The 21,273-nt window shown below is 32.8% G+C and overlaps 1 protein-coding gene across 5 annotated transcripts in view; it reads left to right on the top strand.

Annotated features, from left to right (window-relative positions):
* The first annotated feature begins 2,840 nt into the window (after nt 1–2,840).
* The window catches only part of LOC129920102 (homeotic protein female sterile-like), a 39,467-nt gene continuing 21,034 nt past the window's right edge, over nt 2,841–21,273 (top strand). Inside the window, exons 1-8 of one of the 5 annotated variants that reach the window (XM_056001296.1) lie at nt 2,841–3,161; nt 3,288–4,089; nt 12,530–12,600; nt 12,673–14,265; nt 14,608–15,769; nt 15,867–16,037; nt 18,904–19,023; nt 21,017–21,142. In XM_056001296.1, coding sequence (XP_055857271.1) covers nt 13,042–14,265; nt 14,608–15,769; nt 15,867–16,037; nt 18,904–19,023; nt 21,017–21,142 — 2,803 coding nt within the window. In that variant the 5' untranslated portion in view covers nt 2,841–3,161; nt 3,288–4,089; nt 12,530–12,600; nt 12,673–13,041. Of the gene's footprint in view, nt 4,090–4,126; nt 4,914–12,529; nt 12,601–12,672; nt 14,266–14,607; nt 15,770–15,866; nt 16,038–18,903; nt 19,024–21,016; nt 21,143–21,273 lie in introns of those variants that run through there. The other 4 variants (XM_056001299.1, XM_056001300.1, XM_056001295.1 and 1 more) reach the window with 4 other exon arrangements.

Below are 21,273 nucleotides of genomic sequence, written 5' to 3'. Positions count from 1 at the left end.
GGGAGTTTTATCTCCGCTAAAATTTAGCGCGAGCAGCGTACCAGGCTTTACTGCGGTCTTCGGACAGTACAAACGCCTCAGAATAAATAAACAAAGCTGCGATTTCTAGATTTGTGACAGATAATTTGAGAACTGATACTACACAATAGTGTGTAGTCACACCCACAAACATCAAGGACGAAAACCTGGTCCCACAGATGTTTTTTTTAACGATGTTGCATCCCTAGACAGTGCTCATAGAAAAATCCTAGTCGACATATCGTGCGGCTGAAATCGACATAGAGCCAGAAATATAATTGACTGAAGCGTCGCACAGTGGAACGTCTAGTACAAAATTCCGGACATTGGGTGAAATTTTTTTTTTCATTCTTGTAAATATTTTTTGTTTGTTAATCATAGAAAATTGTCCCTTCTTTCATAATCCACAAGTTATTTTCATCAAAATGTTTTGGTTTCCAAGATACAGAGTATCAAGTGGGGACTATTTCACAAGAAAAAAAAAAGATGTTTTTCTTAGACATTTTCATACTCTTATATCTGGCTCATTTTTTAAGATATCTTCTTGAAATAAATTTTGTTGATAAGATACTGATATCTAAAATATATATTTAAGAAAAAAATCCTTAAATTATATTTCTAAATAATTCTAAAACACGTTTTTCTATAACCCTTTTTGAAAATTTCTCTTCAACTTTGAAAATGCTTTTAAAAAAATGCTTACATATGCCCGCTCTCTTAGTAGTCTAGAATGAAAGCTTAATAGTTTGTGTGTAATATTTTAAAACATTTGGATCCGACCGAATCCGACCCCGTTTTTTAGAGCACCATCTTTATAAATTTAACCCTTTAGGTAGTATTTTTTTATTTATTTTTTTTATTTTTTCCTATCTGTAAAGGGGAGGATTGGTGTTATTTGGCTAGCTTAAAGTGTCATGGGGTAGTTTAAACCAAGAATATAACTACTGAATACATAACGTAAGGCAGATTGACCAAAAAAATAAAGAAAGAGTGAGTAAAAACAATTAATTTTTAAGGTTTTTTTAAGAGTAAAGCACTGTCAGATCAACGAATGAACGAACTGATGTAATTTTTTATGCTTATGTATTTTCTAACAAAATCTGGATAATAAAGTAAGAATCTAACTAAAGTTTAAATTAAAAAAAAAATATATATTTCAATTTCTAAAGGGAAACGGAAATTTGTATAAAAAAACAGCAGAACGAAAAATTTTGTTATGTTTTTCGTTTCACAGCACACGAGATTGACAAACGATATTATTACCTGGGGTCGAACCACGGTACACGATTACGATCATACGTTAACGATTTGACTATTGCTGTCTCTATTTATTCAGTAAAAAAAGATAGGGACATATAGTGACCATACGTTACCGAACGTAAGCCGTAATTTGACCCCTGTACTTGAATACTTGGAAAGTTTTTAATAATGTTTCACTAATGTTTCTTCAAGTAAAATTCCTTGGTCCAAAAGAATTTTGCACCTTGTGAATTTTAATTTCTTCAAAATTATTTTCGAGTTTTAATTTATTGACATTATTTAATTTTGACTTTCGTTGCTGACTTTGGAGGCTTAGAAACATTTTCGTTTCGCTTCAGCAGCGTACTAGGTTAGCTTAAAATAATGTCATGGCTTCGAAATAAAATTTGTCTTGCAAACAATTTGTTCTCTGAATTGTTTCTTATTTAAGAAAATAAAATGTATTTTTTTTTGGTTTTTTGAAAAATTTAAACTCCAGTTTTTTGTTAAGAAATTTGTTCTAAAAATATGTACAATTTCATTTGTTCGTTCATTTGATCATTCGTTGGTCGCTCTTATGTACATTGTACATTTTAATTTGCAATTTTAGCTACTTGTCTTTCATATTTAGCTGTACATAGCTTTATGATTTTTTGATAAATAATTTTAGTGTATAAGTAGGTATATCGTATTTTGTTTGCTTTTTTTTTTATGAATCCATCATTTTCTTTTAAATTAATTTCATTATTAAGTTGACAATATTTATATTTTATCATATTTTTTATGTTTATGTTGGTATTTTCATAATAATACGAATTCATTTTAAAATAACACATATTTACATAATATACCTAATCCTTTTTAAGCTATTTTGTATTCATAATAATTATTTTTAGTCGGTATTTTAAAAGACTGTTAACAAAATGTGTAAACGCTTTTTTTTACTTAATAAATAAGACAATAACGTAAATTATTAATTTTATGTGTAGTAAAATAAGGATTTGGTAGTTTTTGTATGTTAACAGCTATTTTAAGTAAAAAGCCTGGTACGCTGCTCGCGCTAAATTTTAGCTGAGATAAAATTCCCATACAAGTTATCGATAACTTGCATGGGATCCATTTTATCTCGGCTAAAAATTTTCGATAATTTGTATGGGAGCTAAAATTTAGCGCGAGCAGCGTACCAGGCTTAAGGCTTCGAACATTATTTGTCCGCGCAAAATTAAGTGGAGACTTTTTTTTACAGCGGTTCCAAATATTTAAAATATGCGCGTGAACTGCGTACTGCTTGGAAAAATATTCAAGACAAAATTTGTCCCGAGAAAAAATTTGTATGAGAAATAAAATTTTTCCCGATCTGCGAACTAGGCTAGATTTTTCAAATCATGCTTGACATGTTCGTGAGTATGAACTTTCTCTTCCTATCGATTATCGATAACTTTATCCCATGACTATTCAAAGTCGACCTATTCTCTGAACACTCCCCCAAGTTTCTTTTATGCAACGCGTATCATCGCATCCATATCCCCTTTTTTCGCCGTCATTGTCGCTATCTACAGCCACACCACTTTCTGTTACGTGCCCACCAATACATTTACTACTCCAGCGAAAAGATTTTTTGTGGAAAAGTAAACGTTTTCTGTTCGAAAAAAATTATGGTGAAAACAATTTAACACGCAAGAGAAACAAAATAAAACCAAATAAATATTAAAATATAAAAATAAAGTCTCACACAACGTGTGAAAGTTGAAAACTTAATTTAATTTCGACAGAAAAACTAAAATAATAGAAAAAAATAAAATGTGCACCTCATGAGAAAAGCAGTAAGCAAGCTATGTATACGCAGATGAAAAATATTGTATCGGTCCCATTATTCCAATCCAATATGGTGGAAGCCTTGAAATGTATGCTGGCATTTTCCTAAATAAATTCTTTTTTTTTTTTTGAATTTTTAGCACCACAGATACAATTTATTGTTTCATTTATAAATGAATTTCAGTAGAAAACATTTGATTAAAATTATTTTGCAGGATTTTCCATTAGGAAAATTTTCATCCGCAATTTTGTTGGCAAATCACACACCTTGCTCGATCGGAAAACTTCTGAAAAATCAGCCATTTTGTCACCACCTCCACACAGACTGGTCGCGACTTGAGTGTGAATAAAAAAAAAAAAGAAAAAAGAGTCGACGACTATTAACTCTGTCCTTGTCGCTCTAACGCATTTTCATATACATTTTATCGCGCTGGGTTTCATGACATGAGTGTGATTTGATGTGCCATTGTGTGCGCGGATGTATTTGACGGCTTGCTAGTTCACGGGATACGCGCGTCTCTTCACGTTACCTCTAGATTTTGCTTAATTTTTTCGGTAAAAAACGCGAAATTATTAATAAATCTATGAAAAACTTAAAGTTAAGTGTTTGAAGAGTGAAAATTTGATAAAGTTCAAAAGTTTTGTGTGTGATTAAAGCACGAAAAATACAATTGAAAATCGTTTGCAGAAAGAAAAAGGAAACGAAAAGAAAAAATTGTGTGCCCCTCTCTTCCAATCGTTTTTTTTTTCGCCGCTGTTCACTCTCGTTCCCTTTCGTTGAAATCTCGCTTTCTTCGCCGCGAAAGACAAGTTGAAAAGAGCGAAAACATACAATATCCATTGGTGTGGTTGAGAGGGAAATATGAAAAATTGTGTTTCTTTTGCTGTTGTTTGTATTTTAAACGTGAAGTGGTGAAGAAAAAGGAGTAAATAAGCCGGTGGAAATAGAGCCGCATTAATTTGACTTTGGATTTATTGACGATATCGAGAATACACACAAATACATCCAGGCTAGAGGTAATGGAAAAATCAATTATATTTTGAATGCATTTCCTTTTTTGTTTTTCTCGCCGCGTTTGTCAATAATTTCGTCTACCTTCTACCACCGTCATCCATCCATCGTTATTTTTTTGATGTTGGTTGATGGCCATGGCTACGGTGAGACAACAGAGACAGATATAGTAATTACTGTAATTTTACAGCAGTTTGTTGTAGTCATCCTGTTCTGGCTCACATAAAAGTTTCGTCAAATTGACCGCCATATTTGGGTTGTTGAACGAAAGGAAAAAGGGAAGAAAAATCATCCATCGTCAAAGTTGATCGGAAAGCAAAAAATCTCTCTTACTTTAGCGCATTTTCAAATTAAAAATAAACCAATTTCTAGCTCAAAAATAGTGTACAATTTGGCAAAAAATTAAATTTAAGACGCTGTAGAAAGTGTTTTGCATGAAATTGGGGAGATTTGTTTTGTTTTGTGTGCTAAAAGTCTTTGGAAAAAAGTGTGCGAGGAAAAGATGAAAATTTTCTTCAGTCATTTCTTGATTACTGTACTCTCTATCCTTTAATCTCTACTCGCTCCACCATTTCTTGATTTTGTATGTGCATTTTGTGTTTACTGCTGTGTGCCAGACAGAGACGAGACGTCAATATCAAATGCAAATGACAAGGAAACAAGGCATAAGGGTAATACACGTGTGAAGTGGTGTTGGTTTATGCCGTTTATTAAAAAGAGGCGAAAAGTGTTTTGTGTGTGACTGCGACCGCGACGACGAATACCACGAACGAATGAACGAGGAGGTGCTCCGCTGTGCATCTTGTTTTTCCAGAATGATTTTCAGCTGGTGGGTATCTCTTCCGTTTTAAATTAGCACGAGTTTTTTTTCTAATTTATATTTGTACCATTTTTAGTTTTTTTTTCAAATAAATTTTCGTCAAATTTCAAACAAAAATTAATAATTGTTTCTTTTAACTTCCCCTCCCTTAATTGCAGAACAACATTTTTGTATGTATTTTGCATTTCCATATCTATCCTCCCAATCAATGGAATGTGTGTTGAAAAGAAAACTGTCAACGTCGCATTTGGTGAAACACTTTTGTCTTGCTTGCCCCTTGATTTGGTGATTAAATACAAAAAAAAAACACATTTCATCTCTTTCTGCCTCATAGATTATATATTTTTTCTCTTTTTGATTTCTTGGCATTGTCGTTCGTTGGTGGAGAACTAGATATAATTTAGTGTTCGCATTAAAGAAAAAAAGTTTTCCTGTTTTTTTGTGTCTGCCTTGTACCATTGATATTTTGCAAATAACATAAATGTATACCTAATATATAAAATAAACTGCAAAAGGAATATTTTCACCGGCTTATTATAAATAAATAGTTGAAACAAATAAATAAAAAAAAAAAGTTTGAGTGGCACAAAATGAAAAATTCCGGTTATGGCAGAATAATTTCGCGCGCAAAATTTTATTTTCTGAGTTTCGAAAGTGAGTTTTGGTCGTAGATGTATTTGTTGGCTTTGCCAATATCAATCTGACCTTATTTGTTGTAATTTTTTTTTGTTTAAACATTTATTATTTCTTTTTTTCTGTTTTTGGCGGGATAAATTATTAGGATTTTATTGCATTAACAATAAATGAAAAGAAACTTAAAATCTATTAACTTTCTTTTATAAAATGAGTGGAAAAAAGCATCGCTGTCTTTATTATGACTTTGATGGGCGAGTTCTGGCTTCTGGGTGGGTGCTACTGAAGTCAGTGTGTATATGTTTGTTGCAGCTTTATACAACTTTTTTTTGTTTGTTTTTTTGGTACCTGTGTCTTCGCTCCGAGGAGAAAGTTTGTTCATAATTAAAAAAAGAAACATAATTTTTTGGATTAGTACCTAGTGCGCAATTATTAATCTGAGTAAGAGAGTTCAAAGGTTTTTGATGTTTTCAGATAAAAAATGAACATACATTTTGAATATATGGATTGTTAATAATGATATCAAGGATAAATGCAATCACTTCCTTCATATTCTTTACCTATACATATTCTATGTTTGATAGTGAATGTTATGGATATGGATTTATTTTTGACATTTAAATTTCTTTACATCCAGATGTATTTTTTGTAAGTGCTAGGTTTCATTAGCCGTGTTTTATTGGTACTCAGTACTCAAACACGGCTATTATTTCAATGAGATCTTGTTTCATGTTAAGTAATTGAGGACATTGCATCAAAAAGGAAATTAAAAAAAAAAAAAATGTAAAATTAATTAGGCATCTTACGAATGTCTTAAAATGACATGCTATTTAAAAAATGTGCAGTTTTTACATTTTTTAAATTAAGTTTTGGGTTAAATGAACAAAAAATATTAGTAGGTACTTAATTACTGTGATTTTTTTAAATTTTGGAACTGCTTAGGCTTAAAAGGCGGGCCTTTTGATAGAAGGTCCTCAATAGTTTATACCTACCCAACTATTTTTTTTTTTATCAAACTCCTTTGAGAACAGTTTTCTTAATTGACAGCATCTTAGGTGATGCGATATTGTATAAAAGTAAAAAACATACCTCAATTTATAACTATTAATATGTCCATATAAATTCACCCCAATTTAACTTAGAATCAATTATTCAACCTTCATTATATTTAAAGATTTGTTTCAAATTACTACTTTAATTTAATGAAGTGTCAAAATATTTGAGCTGAGAGAAAATTCACACAAATATGGGATAGATAATCTGAATAATATAAGATTTGTTAAATGGGAACAGAAATCAGCAGAACAGAAAAAATACCTACATATGCTAAAACTTTCAAAAGAAACAAGATCTACTAAAAATGACGTATTTTATTGGGCCTATCAGTTTTGGAACTTAAAACTGAAAACAAAAATAATTTTGAATGATTTTTCATTTTGATAAGTTAGTAAATTAGCATACCTATTTGAACACATTTATGAGATTTTTCTTCTTCACTATTAATCAAGGTTCTTGAAAAATGTCCATTTGTTTTGTCTGAATATAACAAATCAGTTGCAGTTTTTGACACTTATCACTTGTTTACTCTTTATCAAAAGTAGAAGAATAAAAACCGCAACTAAGCTGCGCTGGACAAATTCATTTAACATAAAATCACAGATTGCTGAACAGTTTGCGTCAAAAGCTTTTCCTCATGGAACACACAAACCTGAAATTTTAGGATCTTTTCTGTGCGTACTTACAGTTTCATGAAACACAACTATAATTAAGATTGATGTTCTTAGATTTGACAAAAACGTCAATCTTAATGATTTACACTAGACGTTAAGGGAGCATAGTCCGATGAGAAAGAAATAGGTCCCTAAATAAGGAGTTGATTCAACATCAACACCGGCTATTTGTATCGTGTTCTTTTGAGATTTCTTGCACTGCGAGCTGGTCTTGAATTTAAACTCATATCGGACGAACATTTCAATTATAAACGACGCTAACGATATAGTATTAGATTATACCGACAGAAAAAGATCCTTAGTCATCTAGGCGCATTTTTTTTTAAAGATATTGAAATTGGTTAAATTATGGATGCGACCTTCTTACCTAAATTGAATAACCTGTTAGAAGAAGGAAATAAATCTATCTAAAAAAAAAAGACCTTGAGGAAGACGATAAAGATTGTCAAATTGTTTAACTTTATTGCTTTCAAATGTTTGATGATATTAAGTTGAATAAGTATCTTTGAGTTAGATAATGAAAAAAAAAATTAAACTGATTTAAAAAAACATGTAATTATACTGATGATTTATCTTTAGTGGTTTTAATGTTTTGATTAGTTTTATTTCTGCTATTTAATTTAAAACTTTGGCGCTGGCGAAATTTTAAATCTCTGACCAAAGGGATTATTGTCAATAGATTGCTTGCATGTTCTTTCCGCACCTAAATTGCGACAAATTAAAATTACCAATTTGTGTAAAAAGTGGCAATAAGGTCAGCACCTACCTATTATATCATAAGTTCAACCTTGACATTTTTGGGACAGAAAAAAAGTCAACAAGGTTCGACATCGATTCCATGCAACATAGTTAGCAATCAGTCACTACTAATCACCCTCCTTTGGGTAGTAAACATAATAAAAGTGGGTATTCGTCCAATTGCCAAAGATAAATTCTCATTTAAATTAAAAGAATATGTTTGTGTATAGCTTTCATACTTGCAGGGCAGCTGCTTGTGTAATTAATTTATATTGTTGTTCATTCATCTTCAATTAAAAGAATATGTTTATTTCTGTTTCGTCTAAGTCAGTTTTTTTAAAACAGATTTGTAAAATAAATACATAATTGGTGTTTTAGTTAAGCATGAAGGTAAGGATCATTATCCTTTTCGTCGGCCTCATAACGAAACCTCGACACCACCTTTTTTTCGAAAATGACTTTTGAATGCCATTTTCTAACAGATATGGCAGCGGAGCAACCCAGAAAATTTAAAGTCATTTCGAAAACTATTAAGTACACTTAAATTCAAATTTTGCACAGCACTTAACTCCCAACTACTCTGTTGTTTCTCTACTCTTTCTCTTTTGAATTTGGGAGTTACTAGGATTCCTTATGAGGCCGGCGTTTGGTAAAATCCATCTAAAAGGGATATTATTCTTGGCATACGGCAACAATATACTCCGTCATATGCCACGACTTAAAATTTTGAAGCCATTGTATCTTTTATAAAAAAAAAAAAATGGACCTTCTGCAACCTAAAAAAATGATTTCCTCATTTTAAGGCCAATGTAACTAGATTTCTAAATAAAATTAACGTTTATTGTGAGATAAATTACTTATTTTCCATAACTAATTTAACTTTTCTTAACTAAGAGCCAATTTAAATAAACTGATTTCTAGAAAAAAAGCACTTTCATAAAACTACGATGATACTGAAAAACTAATACTGTCCTTAAAAATATGACCACCACTGTATGTCATACAAAAATGCAAAGAAAATGTCTTAACAAGAAAACAATGTACCAAGTTTTTTCAGCGCAGTTGACCCTTAACCTATGGGAGTTAATAAAAATACCTACAACTAAATACAGACAAACTATTTTAAATGACAAAGCTTGTATTTTAAAGAATTTCAGGATGCTTTTACATTTGATTTGTTTTTAAGAACAATTTTATACTTATTTATGTAAATGTTAATTTTTTTAACATCTTACATAATAAAATTGCCGTATAAACTTAACTCAACCAAAGATTATAGATAGGTACATATGAATTTAAATTTTCTAAATAATACTGCATCAGTGTCTTGTTGCTGCCGCTCTTTAACATCACCATATTTACTATCCGAATACAGGGAATCCCCAGCACACATGCTCGTCATTCGCCTTCTCCATTTGATTTCACAATTTCGTTCAGATGACGTAGGTTTCGTCATCATTCTCGTCGTTGTTCTCGTTAGTATACAGAAAACCGACGACGAATTAGAGTATCAAAGAAGACTTAAAAAAATGTGTATGTATCTACAAAAAAAAAATAAATATTTTTTCTAGGTCGTCCTCGCTTCATCACACACTGCTTTGGCGTTGATGTCTGTTTTCTTTCTTTCTTTCTTTTTTTTGCTTTGCTGCTTTTATGATGCTGCGCACATATAATCTTCTGATTCTCCCCCATTGCATTTGTGTGAGAGTCAACCTGAGTCATATGCAAAAGACAACGTTGTTAGACCAAGCAAATATAACTAGAAAAGTAGGCCCACAAATGTTTTCTCATTCGTTCTTACAATGCACCTGATATTGGATTTGGATGTGCAAACAAAAACACACAAAAAAGGATGGCAATAAAAACAAATTTGAAAAAAATAAAACAAAAATGTGTATAGTATATAAAGGTATGTAGATTTAGGAAGACACCTATATAGCTGGTAGGTTTTAATTTGCGCGTAATGGATTCTTATTAGGTATTATCAACAAGTCTATTTTTCGGAAATGGGTTACAAAATCGATGCATTTTTATAATGTATCTGGTGAAAAGCATGACACCTATATTATAATATCAAGAAAAAAAAATTCCTACAATAGAGTTTATTATAGATTTTAATAAAAAAAAAAGACAATATGACGTTGCAGATAGGTACTTTTTCAAAATTATTCATATTAAATAAAATGCTGCTATATGCACTATTAAGATTTTTTTTCTTTACTGGCTGCAAACAAAATATCAGTTGATGGATTTCGCTTCAGATAATAAATAACCACAAAGTAGGAGCTTAGGTATTCAACTCTTTTGGTTATTCTGATATTATTTTGTCTTCTGAAGGTGGACATGTAGATCTTGACCTTAGTTTGGTTATGATTAAAAATGCCACGAAATTAATTCCGTTGTATCAAAAGTATAACCGAAACATGAAACATTGAACTTAGGGGATAATTTAAAAGTAAAGGAGTAGCGCAGGTATATTTTTTATATTTTATGGCATCGTAAAGCAAGAAGTATCCCATAACTAGGGTTATATTAAGTGTTCGGTGGTCGTCTTACAAACTACAGAGACCCCTTACCACCATAAAGAACAAATTTGCTCTCATCAGTCCAGAGAAAATTCTAGAAAATATAGGGGACCCAGTATAAAGGTTTGGGGATACTTAAACTACTGTGGAGTTGGGCCAATATATTGGATCAAAACTATAAATAACCAGCACTCGTACCTTGATATCAGGCAGAACATTATGCTGCAATACGTCCCTGAAACAGGATAATTACCTAAAACACATCAGTAGAGCATACAAGCAATGGTTTCAAAACATTAAGATTAAGGTCATTGAGAAGTTTGGCTTATTCTCCTGACCTCAATTCTTTCTAAAATCTTTGTGCAGATATAAAAATAACGGACTTGTCGAATTCATGAAAGGTCGCTGCAAAGCTGTAATTATAAATAATGGTCATGGCATTCAATACTAAATAGTTTTTCTAAAATAAAATACAGTTAAATTGAACCCTTGGGCTTTTGCTTTATTTAAATTTAATAGAAAACGAAAAGCACTGCTATTATTTTGCTTGCTTTTATTCCAGGTGTATTTTTAGCCCAGTCAAATAAATGCTTAACCTCGGAATGAATGCTAATAGAATTTTTGTTTGCTCAATATTTTCGTTTTGGCATTCTATAACACATCTCAAAAGTCTAGAAAAATCACATGTCCGCATGTTTTCAAGGTCAAAGCGCAAAATGGAGATATTCAAAATTATCAATAATAGACAATGGTATTATATACACACATGATACATGATTTCAATTTTTCATCTGTCAACCATATTATTGTAACAGTTGCAAGCTTACTACCGAAAAACCCTTTAAAGTTATGGTAGAGGAACCAAATTTTGCATGAAGGTATTCATATTCATTAGCATTAAGAATTAAAACAATGCAATGGAAAAAACATATATATCTATGAAAAATGGTATTGGAAAGGGGGGAATTTTAGGATATGCACTAAAAAACATCCTGGTACAATCTTGGAAATAGTGCTAATAGGCTAGTTTTTTTTGTTTCTATCTTTGTTTGGATATTCTATAACTTATGTCAAAAATCTAAAAAAATCGGCTAGATTAAGATCTGGACTTTGCGCCAGACAAGTCGAAACGTCAATATTTTCATTGGCAATCCAAAGCCTACTTTGAATTGTAGGTTTGGCCTCTAAAGCTTTGCGCAAACGTTTTTCTGTCAGGTTCATACACATACGCAGAGTCGGGTCTATACAACTCTTTTCCAAAATTTAACATTATTCCTTAGGTGAGTTTTCGCAAAATCCAATCGAGCCATGAAAGACCACATAAAATAGAACTAAAACAATAACATTTCTCTATGGTTTTCATCCAAGAAGGAAACATTATTAAAACAATCAGGTTTTCCTTATTGTCTGCACTTGTAGTGTTTTGCCGAGAAAAAAAAAAAAACGACGACCAGGTCGGAAATCGAACTGAAGACTTTAAATCCTTAGTCCCACACCTTACCACCTGAACTAACCTGCTATACAAATATTGATCGCGATTTTTGTTTAAGTGCCAAGTTGAAAAAAAAAATGAACTTTTCACTCAAGTTTTAAGAAGATTTTCTCTATAAAATTAATAAGAAATCGCCTTAAAAAAAGTCTTCATAGTCGTTGATTTGAATAAGATTACCCTATAAAACATATAGGCAACAAAACAATAAGGCAATCTGTTAGTTTTTAGATGGTCATATTTTTCTCTGTGTTTATCAAAGTATGGATACCAGCAGTTAACGTTATTTATCATTTAATGTTTGGTGTTTTTATTTGATCGAGATATGAGTTCTTGAAAATAGAATGTTTTTTAATGAAAAACATGAAAGAATGGCATTTTTGTGACTTTCTTTTCGAACAATCCAAAATAATTTTGTAAAGTTTAATTTTAAATTTGAATTAAAATTTCAAAATAAATTTTGTTTAACTTTTTTTTGTTGATTGTTAATGTTTTTTTTTAATCTTGCAGATTCCCCAAGGATTCATACTTCAATGTTGCCGAAAAGTTGACTGATAACTTTCATAGTAAAGTTTATGTTGGTAAGAAATACTGGAATGAAATATTTAAATCTAATTTTGTTTTGTTCATCGCAAAAACTTAAAATTTTTCAGCTTAAAAAATTAAAATGCAGTATTTTTTGAGAAGACGAACTGCCTCCAGCACAGAGAGTAAAGCGCCATATTCTCTAATTTTCTTTAAAACAAATTCTCATCAAAGGGTAATTTAAAAACAACACCCAACAAAAAAAAAAAAAGCAAAAATCTTTCCCCAAACAAGAAGTAGAATAATTTACAGAAAAGTACAACTATAGGCGAGCAGACATAACAATTAAAAAAAAAAAAATCAATTAAAAAAGAAGAAATTAAAAAAAAAATATTCTTTTTTTTGCTCTCCAATTCAAAAACTTATAAAAAGTCTATTTGTCTATCCACTTTTTCCCCCGACAACACAATAAGAATAAATAAAATTACTTCCCGAACATGGACACAAATAGCAGTAGCGGCGTAGCCGCAACAGGTGGCGGCACAGGTGGTGGCTGTGGCAGCAAAGAGCCACCACCACGCAATGAACCGTACGTTGATCCAATCAACGGAATTGTACAACCTCCAACGGTACCACCACCAGATCGACCTGGTCGCAATACTAATCAGCTGCAATACATCATAAAGACAGTGATGAAATCAATTTGGAAACACCAATTCTCATGGCCATTCCAACAACCAGTCGATGCGAAAAAACTTAACCTGCCCGACTATCATAAGATTATTAAACAGCCCATGGATCTTGGCACAATTAAGAAGCGTCTGGAAAACAATTACTATTGGACGTCGAATGAATGCATTCAGGACTTCAATACTATGTTCACCAACTGTTATGTGTACAATAAGCCGGGTGAAGATGTCGTTGTGATGGCTCAGACGCTAGAGAAGCTTTTTCTCACTAAAATCGAGGCAATGCAAAAGCCCGAAGTTGAGTTAGAGCCGGTAACACCGAAGGGTGCTAAGAAAAAACCTCGTGCTCCAGGTAAAGTACCCGCGACTCCAGGCAGTGGTTTGCTGCCAACTCCGAGTAGCGCTGGACGAGGACGACCCTTGTCGGCTTTGGGCGGTGGAATGGCTGTATCATCGACTGCTGGTGGAGCTGTAACACCGTTGGGTGCGACAACAGTTCCAAGTGTTCCGCCAGTTGGTAGGGTGCCACATCATTCCTCTGGGAATACAAAAAACTCAACTGTTACTGGAGTTGCAGGTTCGACGTTGCCGACCGGTGTTGCCGGAAGTGGAGCGGTACCTTCGGCGGTAGGCGCAACATCAGCAGCTGTTGGTGGAGCTGCTTCGAATGTATTACCGGCAGGAGCAGCCTCTGGAGCAAATGCATCGCACAATTCCCTGGGTGGTGGCTTAGCAACTGGAGCACCACCGGCATCAACTGGCAGTAGTCTGGTGAATTCCAACTTAATGGAGAACTCGGCTGCCGCAGCAGCAGCTGCACATGCGGCTGCTGCAGCCGCCTACCATGTAAATAGTACTCAACCAGGCGCTCTCGATACAGTGATACCACCTCAGCAGCCAGCCAAAATGAAGAAAGGTGTGAAACGAAAGGCAGACACAACTACGCCGACTGCTAATGCTTTCGAATCGCCGTACCCGTCGATCGACTCGAAAAGCGCTAAAATTGCGACGCGTCGCGAATCATCCAGACAGGTAAATAAAATTGGGTAATTTGCAAATTGGCAGTGTTTATGGGTTAAGTGAGCAAAGTACGTCAAGGTCAATTCTTTGTCAATCACTGATTTATTTTTATGTTAAAGCCTTGCCTTAAAATGATGTTGAATTTAATAGTTTTCAAAATATTAAAACGATATTTTTTATCAACCAGTCAAAACTTCAATCCCTAAACATTGTTTCAATTGCCGCCTACTCTAAAGGTAGGTAGGGTATTGTAACCCCTAATTTATTAATGCCGCGGTCTCCATGGTATTTTTTTTCAATTTCCTATTGCTTAAATTTTTTTTAAGTTATACAAACATTTTCAATTCTATTTAGGAACTAACATCGTTCCAGTCATCAACGTATCCAATGTCCCCACTGAGCGGTACACCTGGTTCGGTTCCGAAAAATAAAGAGAAGCTTTCGGATGCTCTAAAGTCATGCAATGAAATTTTAAAAGAGCTCTTTTCCAAAAAGCACTCTGGATACGCCTGGCCCTTCTATAAGCCGGTTGATGCTGAGCTGCTTGGCTTGCACGACTATCATGACATTATCAAAAAGCCAATGGATCTGGGAACGGTGAAGCGAAAAATGGACAATCGCGAGTACAAGAGTGCGCCCGAGTTTGCCGCTGATGTACGACTTATATTCACCAACTGTTACAAGTACAACCCACCAGATCATGATGTCGTTGCAATGGGTCGCAAACTGCAAGATGTCTTTGAAATGCGATATGCGAATATACCCGATGAGCCAGTTGCGAATGCACACACGCATGGATTCTCTAAAAATGAAACAGATTCCTCTTCGGACGAGTCGAGCGACACCGAAAACGAGTCTAACTCGGATGAGGAAAGAAACGCAAAGTTGAAAACGCTCGAAGCAAAGCTGCTTGAACTTCAAGAAGAGATGCGGCGGCTCATGGAAGAAGCATCGAATAAGAAAAAGGCAAAGAAAAAGATCAAGGAGAAGAAAAAGGGTGGAGGCAACAGTGGAGGACCTTCTGGCGTGGGTGGCATTGGTGTAGGTATGACGAGCGGTATGGCTGGCGCCCCAGGTGGTGTTGACCTAGGAAAAGTTCCCGGTGAATTGCATCATGGTCATGCACTGGTGACTGCTCACGGTAACCAGGGTAAAGGTGGAATGAGCGGACCTGGTGCCGCCGGGGCACTCAATGCGGCGCTGGCTGGAGCCGCTGGCATGGCTGGAGCTAACGCGACGGGCGGCGGTGCTGCTGGTGCGGCCAACACTAAAGGTGCTAAGGTTAAGGGCCAACGTGGTCCAAAGGCAGGAGGAGCTGGAGCTGGTGGACCCGGTGCCAGTGGACAGCCAAACAAACGTGGCAAGGCAAATGCAACTCCAGGAGGAGCTCCGCGAGGCGCCAACAAAAAGAAACCAAGCCAAGTGATGAACTTTGACTCTGAGGAAGAGGACACCGCCAAGCCGATGTCTTATGATGAGAAACGACAGCTATCACTGGACATAAATAAGTTGCCAGGTAGAATAAATAAGCCAACTAATCAAAATTATAATATAAATGAAACAATTTTTTTCTATTGTGGTATTTTTGCTTCTTCTTGTTTTTTGAATTTTAGGCGACAAACTTGGTCGGGTAGTCCACATCATTCAGAACCGAGAACCATCGCTGAGGGACTCAAATCCAGATGAAATTGAAATCGATTTCGAAACCCTTAAGCCATCAACTCTACGCGAGCTGGAAAGCTATGTGGCATCATGCCTTCGTAAAAAAACTCGTAAGCCTTACTGTAAGTTTATCCCAATGAAACACACACTACTAGCGAGAACAAATGTTTTTCAAAAAAAGTTAAAAACGCGAACACAAGTAATGAACAGAGAAAAGGAAAAGATTGTAAATTTTTTGTTAATTATAATTTTGTTTCAAGAGCTCTTTTCACTATTTCCTTACCAGTTAAGCATTTTCATTATTTTTTACATTGAACATAAACAGTTTTAAGTCGGTGTCAAAAATATTGGACATCTAATTGAAACCTCTTCTTTAAATTGTAATCGAAAACTATTGATCGAAAAAGATTAAGAGATATCTATTTTCAGAACTTTTAGATTCGATCGTTCTATACAACGCAGATTTATTGAATGCTTCGATAAATCAATTCATTCACTCTTATTTTGGACAATAAAATAAAACCCTTGTTGTTTTAGTTTCATGGTCACTGACGTTGTACATAACGAAAATAAATACTACTTTTTGATGTTTCATAAGGAATTGTATGTTGCAAATAATTCATATTGCTGTTCCAGGACACTATTCAAAAGGAAGATTCTCTGTACTTGCTTTTGAGTCAGAATAAGTTGTGATATAACATCAGCATGGTATTTGTGGTTATTTAAGCTCTAAAAAGTGAGTATGTGATGACTACTATCAAAGTTCTATCACCTTTAACCTTGATATTTTGTTCTGTCAAGAATATGATGATTAAAAGAAGGACTATCATAAAGATTTTTCAATTTTATCCGTAATTATCAAATATCGTTTTGGTACTTGATAACTTCAAGTAACACGGCTAATTAATTGAGTTAATGAGCAATAATTATACAATAAATCATCCAATGGATATAAGAATTAAAATATTTTTTTGACACCGACTTTCTCCTTTTTTTTATAGATTCAAAATAGTTTAATAATTTTTTTTTTAAATATTTTCTAGTGACTAAAAAACCCGTCTTTTAACTAATTGTTTGCGTTTTGTTGTTCATGTTAAATATAATTTGAATCGAAGTTTCAATAAAATAAATCCAAAAAATAGATTTAAATAAACTAGCAAGAGATTTCATCATATTTTTAATTAAGTGTTGATTTAAAGCAACTTGCAGAAGTGAAAGAGCATCATGTTCATGTTATATAATATTTATTTTTATTACATTGGCATAGAAAAAAAAATACAATAATTAAAGAAATAAAATGAAAAATAAATTTCCGAAATGAAATTAAAACGAGTCATGCATAGATGATAGTAGTGTCTGTGTTAATTGGATGAACTAAGCACAACATATTTTTTGGCATGGTAGTTGTTGCGATTTTAGTTTTAATTTATTATAACAAATGAATATTAATCTCATTATTTTTGGTTTGATTGATATTTTGCATTTCTTTGTTGTTTCAGTCTACATATACTTTTAGTAATTAAATTAATAGCTCAAATTTGGTGTTGGTACTTATTCTTATTAGTAATTTATTTATCAAAACACTTTCATTTTGTATCGTTATCTAAAAAAAAATTCATCAAAGATTTTCCCCGCAGAATAAATACATTTCAATTAATTTAAACCATTTAGAAGATTGAGTAAATTACCCAAAACCATACTTTCATGAGATGATAATAATGTTGCGAAGTTTTAAAATACGAATGTCGCATTGATCGTTTGTTTTTCTACGGACTCATATTTGTTTTCTCTAATTTTACAAAAGCCGCATAGTGTTTAAAAATTTAATTTTTATTGTCTTTTTTAACTTTTTATGTACATATATAGACAAGTAGCAATCGATCTTTTTAGACTTAATCAGCATATTAAAACAGAAAAGATGTAAATGTGGTCATACATAGAACCATAATAAGTTTTTTTCACCTATTTTTCCTTGAGAGGATCACGAAAATTATTTCAGTGGGCAAGACAAAAAGTCTATTTGTGTTTCGTGATAGAAATGCAAAGAACAGGACAAGATTAAATCTCAAATCAGGGAAACGCTTTGTTTTATTTTGTCAAATAGTTGGCAGGAAAATGGATTTAGAACAGATTCTTAGCAAAAAATAAAAGTTCGATTGAAAAAAAAAATATCAATAAAAACTCGGAGTCGTTTATAATCGATTTGTGTTTCAAATTGAAACACCACAAAATATCTACATATATGACATTTTCCTGGTTCATCCTGATCGCTATAACCCTCAGAAGCTCAAATTTTGCATTTTCTCTCCACCAAAAAAAACCATGAATGAAAATATAACATCAGCATAGAATAGCCAAAACACCTATGTGTTAGCACCCACTGATTTGTGAAGTCGATGACGATATAAGACATTCAATTATGTTTTAAAATATGAACGCCTAGCAGAGTACTACTGATTTGTTTGTTTTTTTTCCTTGTTTTACAAAACACAGGTGAATTCGAACACTGAAGTCATTACTTGCAGATTCATCGGAATATCGCTTTAAAAAAAAAATTGTGTGCTTTTTTCAAATCTTTACATTTAACTCACCATTATGCATGCCTTTCCATCTAACAAATTTTTACAAAACTATTTTTTAATGTTTGTTTATTAAAGAAATTCTTTTAAACAGTGACTGTAGCTATGATAATTATACTTACATTATGTACTCGATCTATGTATATTTTGTGCACATTAAATAAATTTTATAAACTATTTCTTAAATTCGGATGTGGTTCTTCCATTTCATTAAGCTTTTAGTTACTCACTATTACATAAATAATTATTTAACTTAAGTAAATATATTAACATCTAGAAAAAAAACTTGCCATTTCGTATAATACAGCTGATTGCGTTGTAAAATGTTTAACGCAGATAATATGTGCGCGAATATGTACATTAAACATTTATTTAAAAATTTCTATTATTTTTTTTCAATCATTTATAGACAAGAAAATTTCTGGAAAATCTAAAGACGAACAAATGGCAGAGAAAAAACAAGAATTAGAAAAAAGGTTACAAGATGTAACTGGACAACTGGGCACGGCTAAGAAAGCAGCCAAAAAAGGTGAGTAGTTTTGATATTAATCAATGAAATTTATTTAATTACGCATTAGTTTGTATTTGAAAAGAGACAATGCATTAGCGCATGCATATGTACATTAGGGTGTCCGTTATTTCCCAAAGTGATGTTTTCGGGGGAGACACCCCCCAGATCGAAAGTTTAGAGCCTAAATAAGGGGAAATTTTGAAATTTTTGCCGTTTTTATAATAAATAAATATTATTAAATACTTTACCCTTTCTTATTTGCAACTTTTTTGATGTCATTTTTTAGGTGAATAATTTTTAAACAAAATTCAATAAAAATATTGTAAACATATCTTTTGTAGTTCGAGAAAAATAAATTTAAACGTATAAAAACGGCAAAAATTTCAAAAAAAAATTTCAAAAAATTAAAATTTTTGATTTATACACAAATTTTTGAATGCAATATTTGAAAAGAATTAAAAACCAATAAAACTGCATTTAAACATGATAGGTGAAAGCAAAAACTACGAAAACAGCTAATAATTTCAAAAACCGAAAGAAAATATAAAAAAAAATTTTAACGGGAAATTTTGAATGTAATCTTTTAAAGGAACTATTTTCCAACCAGAATCAACAAACATTTTAAAAATAGATGATTTAACTCGAGAGAAAAAAAATTTTATGTATGAGTTAAAAATTTCCCATACAAATTTGTATGGGGAAAGTATGACCTTAGAGGCACGGGTTAATGACCTCCAACAATTTTTTTTGTGCTAAATTCCCCTTATTTAGGCCCCAAACTTTCGATCTGGGGGGTGTCTCCTCCGAAAACATCACTTTGGGAAATAACGGACACCCTAATGTACATATGAAAAGATCCTTTAAACAAATTGATATTGACTCAACCTCGTATAGGCTCATACCATCACATGGCTTGCGTAATTTTATAAATTGAACAAAAAATTATCAAACAACGATTATATTAGAAAAAATAACTTTTAAAATTAAAAATTTTGAAAAAATATATTTTTTTTTTTTACATTAAGAGTTTTTTCAATCCTGTAAATAATGTATATGTACAAAAAGATGGGGTCATCGTTGCTCAAAAATCCAATCCAAAACAATTATGTGCGGTGTTTCCCACCATTTTTTCTTTTTGCAACGGGTACGATATTTAAAATTTTGGGTTTTGACATTGGCAATGCTATGACAGTATAAATAATAATGTTATTGGTAACGTCAGATAGCCAACGCGTTGACCGATTTCGATTTTGTTGACCGTATAATCCTAGCTAAAGCGTTGTTATTTTAATAGTCAGATTAGATTTTCATACCGCGTATAAAATCGACAAGTGTGGGGAACCTTCTTACCGAGATGGCATTTCGCTTTTTGGACAAATACTTTTTCAAATCCGCCCACAAATTCTCAATCGCGACAAGGAATCACAGAAATTTGATGATCCGGCAGAAAAGCACTCATCAATTTCAATTAGTGCTTAGAATCATTATACTGTTGATAATTCCAGCTTACATTAAGTTCTCCTTTCCAACAGGCTGAAAGAATATGTCTTATATTTTAGCCTGACCAAATGACATGAATTCCTACAAATAAATTCAAAACACAAAGTAAAAAAGACAATAAAACACGGTGGAGATAGTCTTTGTGAAATTACAAACAGGTATCCCACTTTGCTCGCCTTTGTACATGACTGAAATTGTCTTCGACCGAGTATGGAACAGACCTTATACATTTTCATTAAATCCGGGAGAGAAAGAGGAAGTCAAATAAAAGTCTAAACAAAAATTAGGGAAAGTGTTTCTCAACATTTCCAAGCGGATGGCGGGCGGCTATTCAAATGCATGTCCCGGATAAGAACCACCCTAATGTACATACAACATATTACTTTTTCCCCACTGGCGCACAATTTTAAGCGCAAGAAATTATTTAAATCATTCAATAGAAAAAATTAAACATTCACATTAAAATTTAAATTTTTCTGATAAAACAATTTTTGTATTCTTTTAATTTTAGACGAATCATCGAATAAAGTCGATGTTGTACAACCAAATCGCCTGTCATCAAGTTCTAGCTCTAGTGATTCATCGTCGTCCAGTTCGAGCGACAGCAGTTCTAGCGATTCAAGTGATAGCGAAGCAGGTTAGGCCGCTGTTCATTTTTATTATTTCACTATACATAACCATTTTTAACTAAACAAAAAGAAGGAAAGAACAAATTGATTGACTGTTCTTTTTTTTTTTTCAAAACTTATAATGGATTATTTTCCATGC

This window comes from Episyrphus balteatus, chromosome 4 (assembly GCF_945859705.1).
Source record: "Episyrphus balteatus chromosome 4, idEpiBalt1.1, whole genome shotgun sequence".
NCBI lineage: Eukaryota > Metazoa > Arthropoda > Insecta > Diptera > Syrphidae > Episyrphus > Episyrphus balteatus.
The sequence above is the reverse complement of the archived record's forward strand: the minus strand, read 5'-3'. Positions and strand labels throughout refer to the sequence as shown.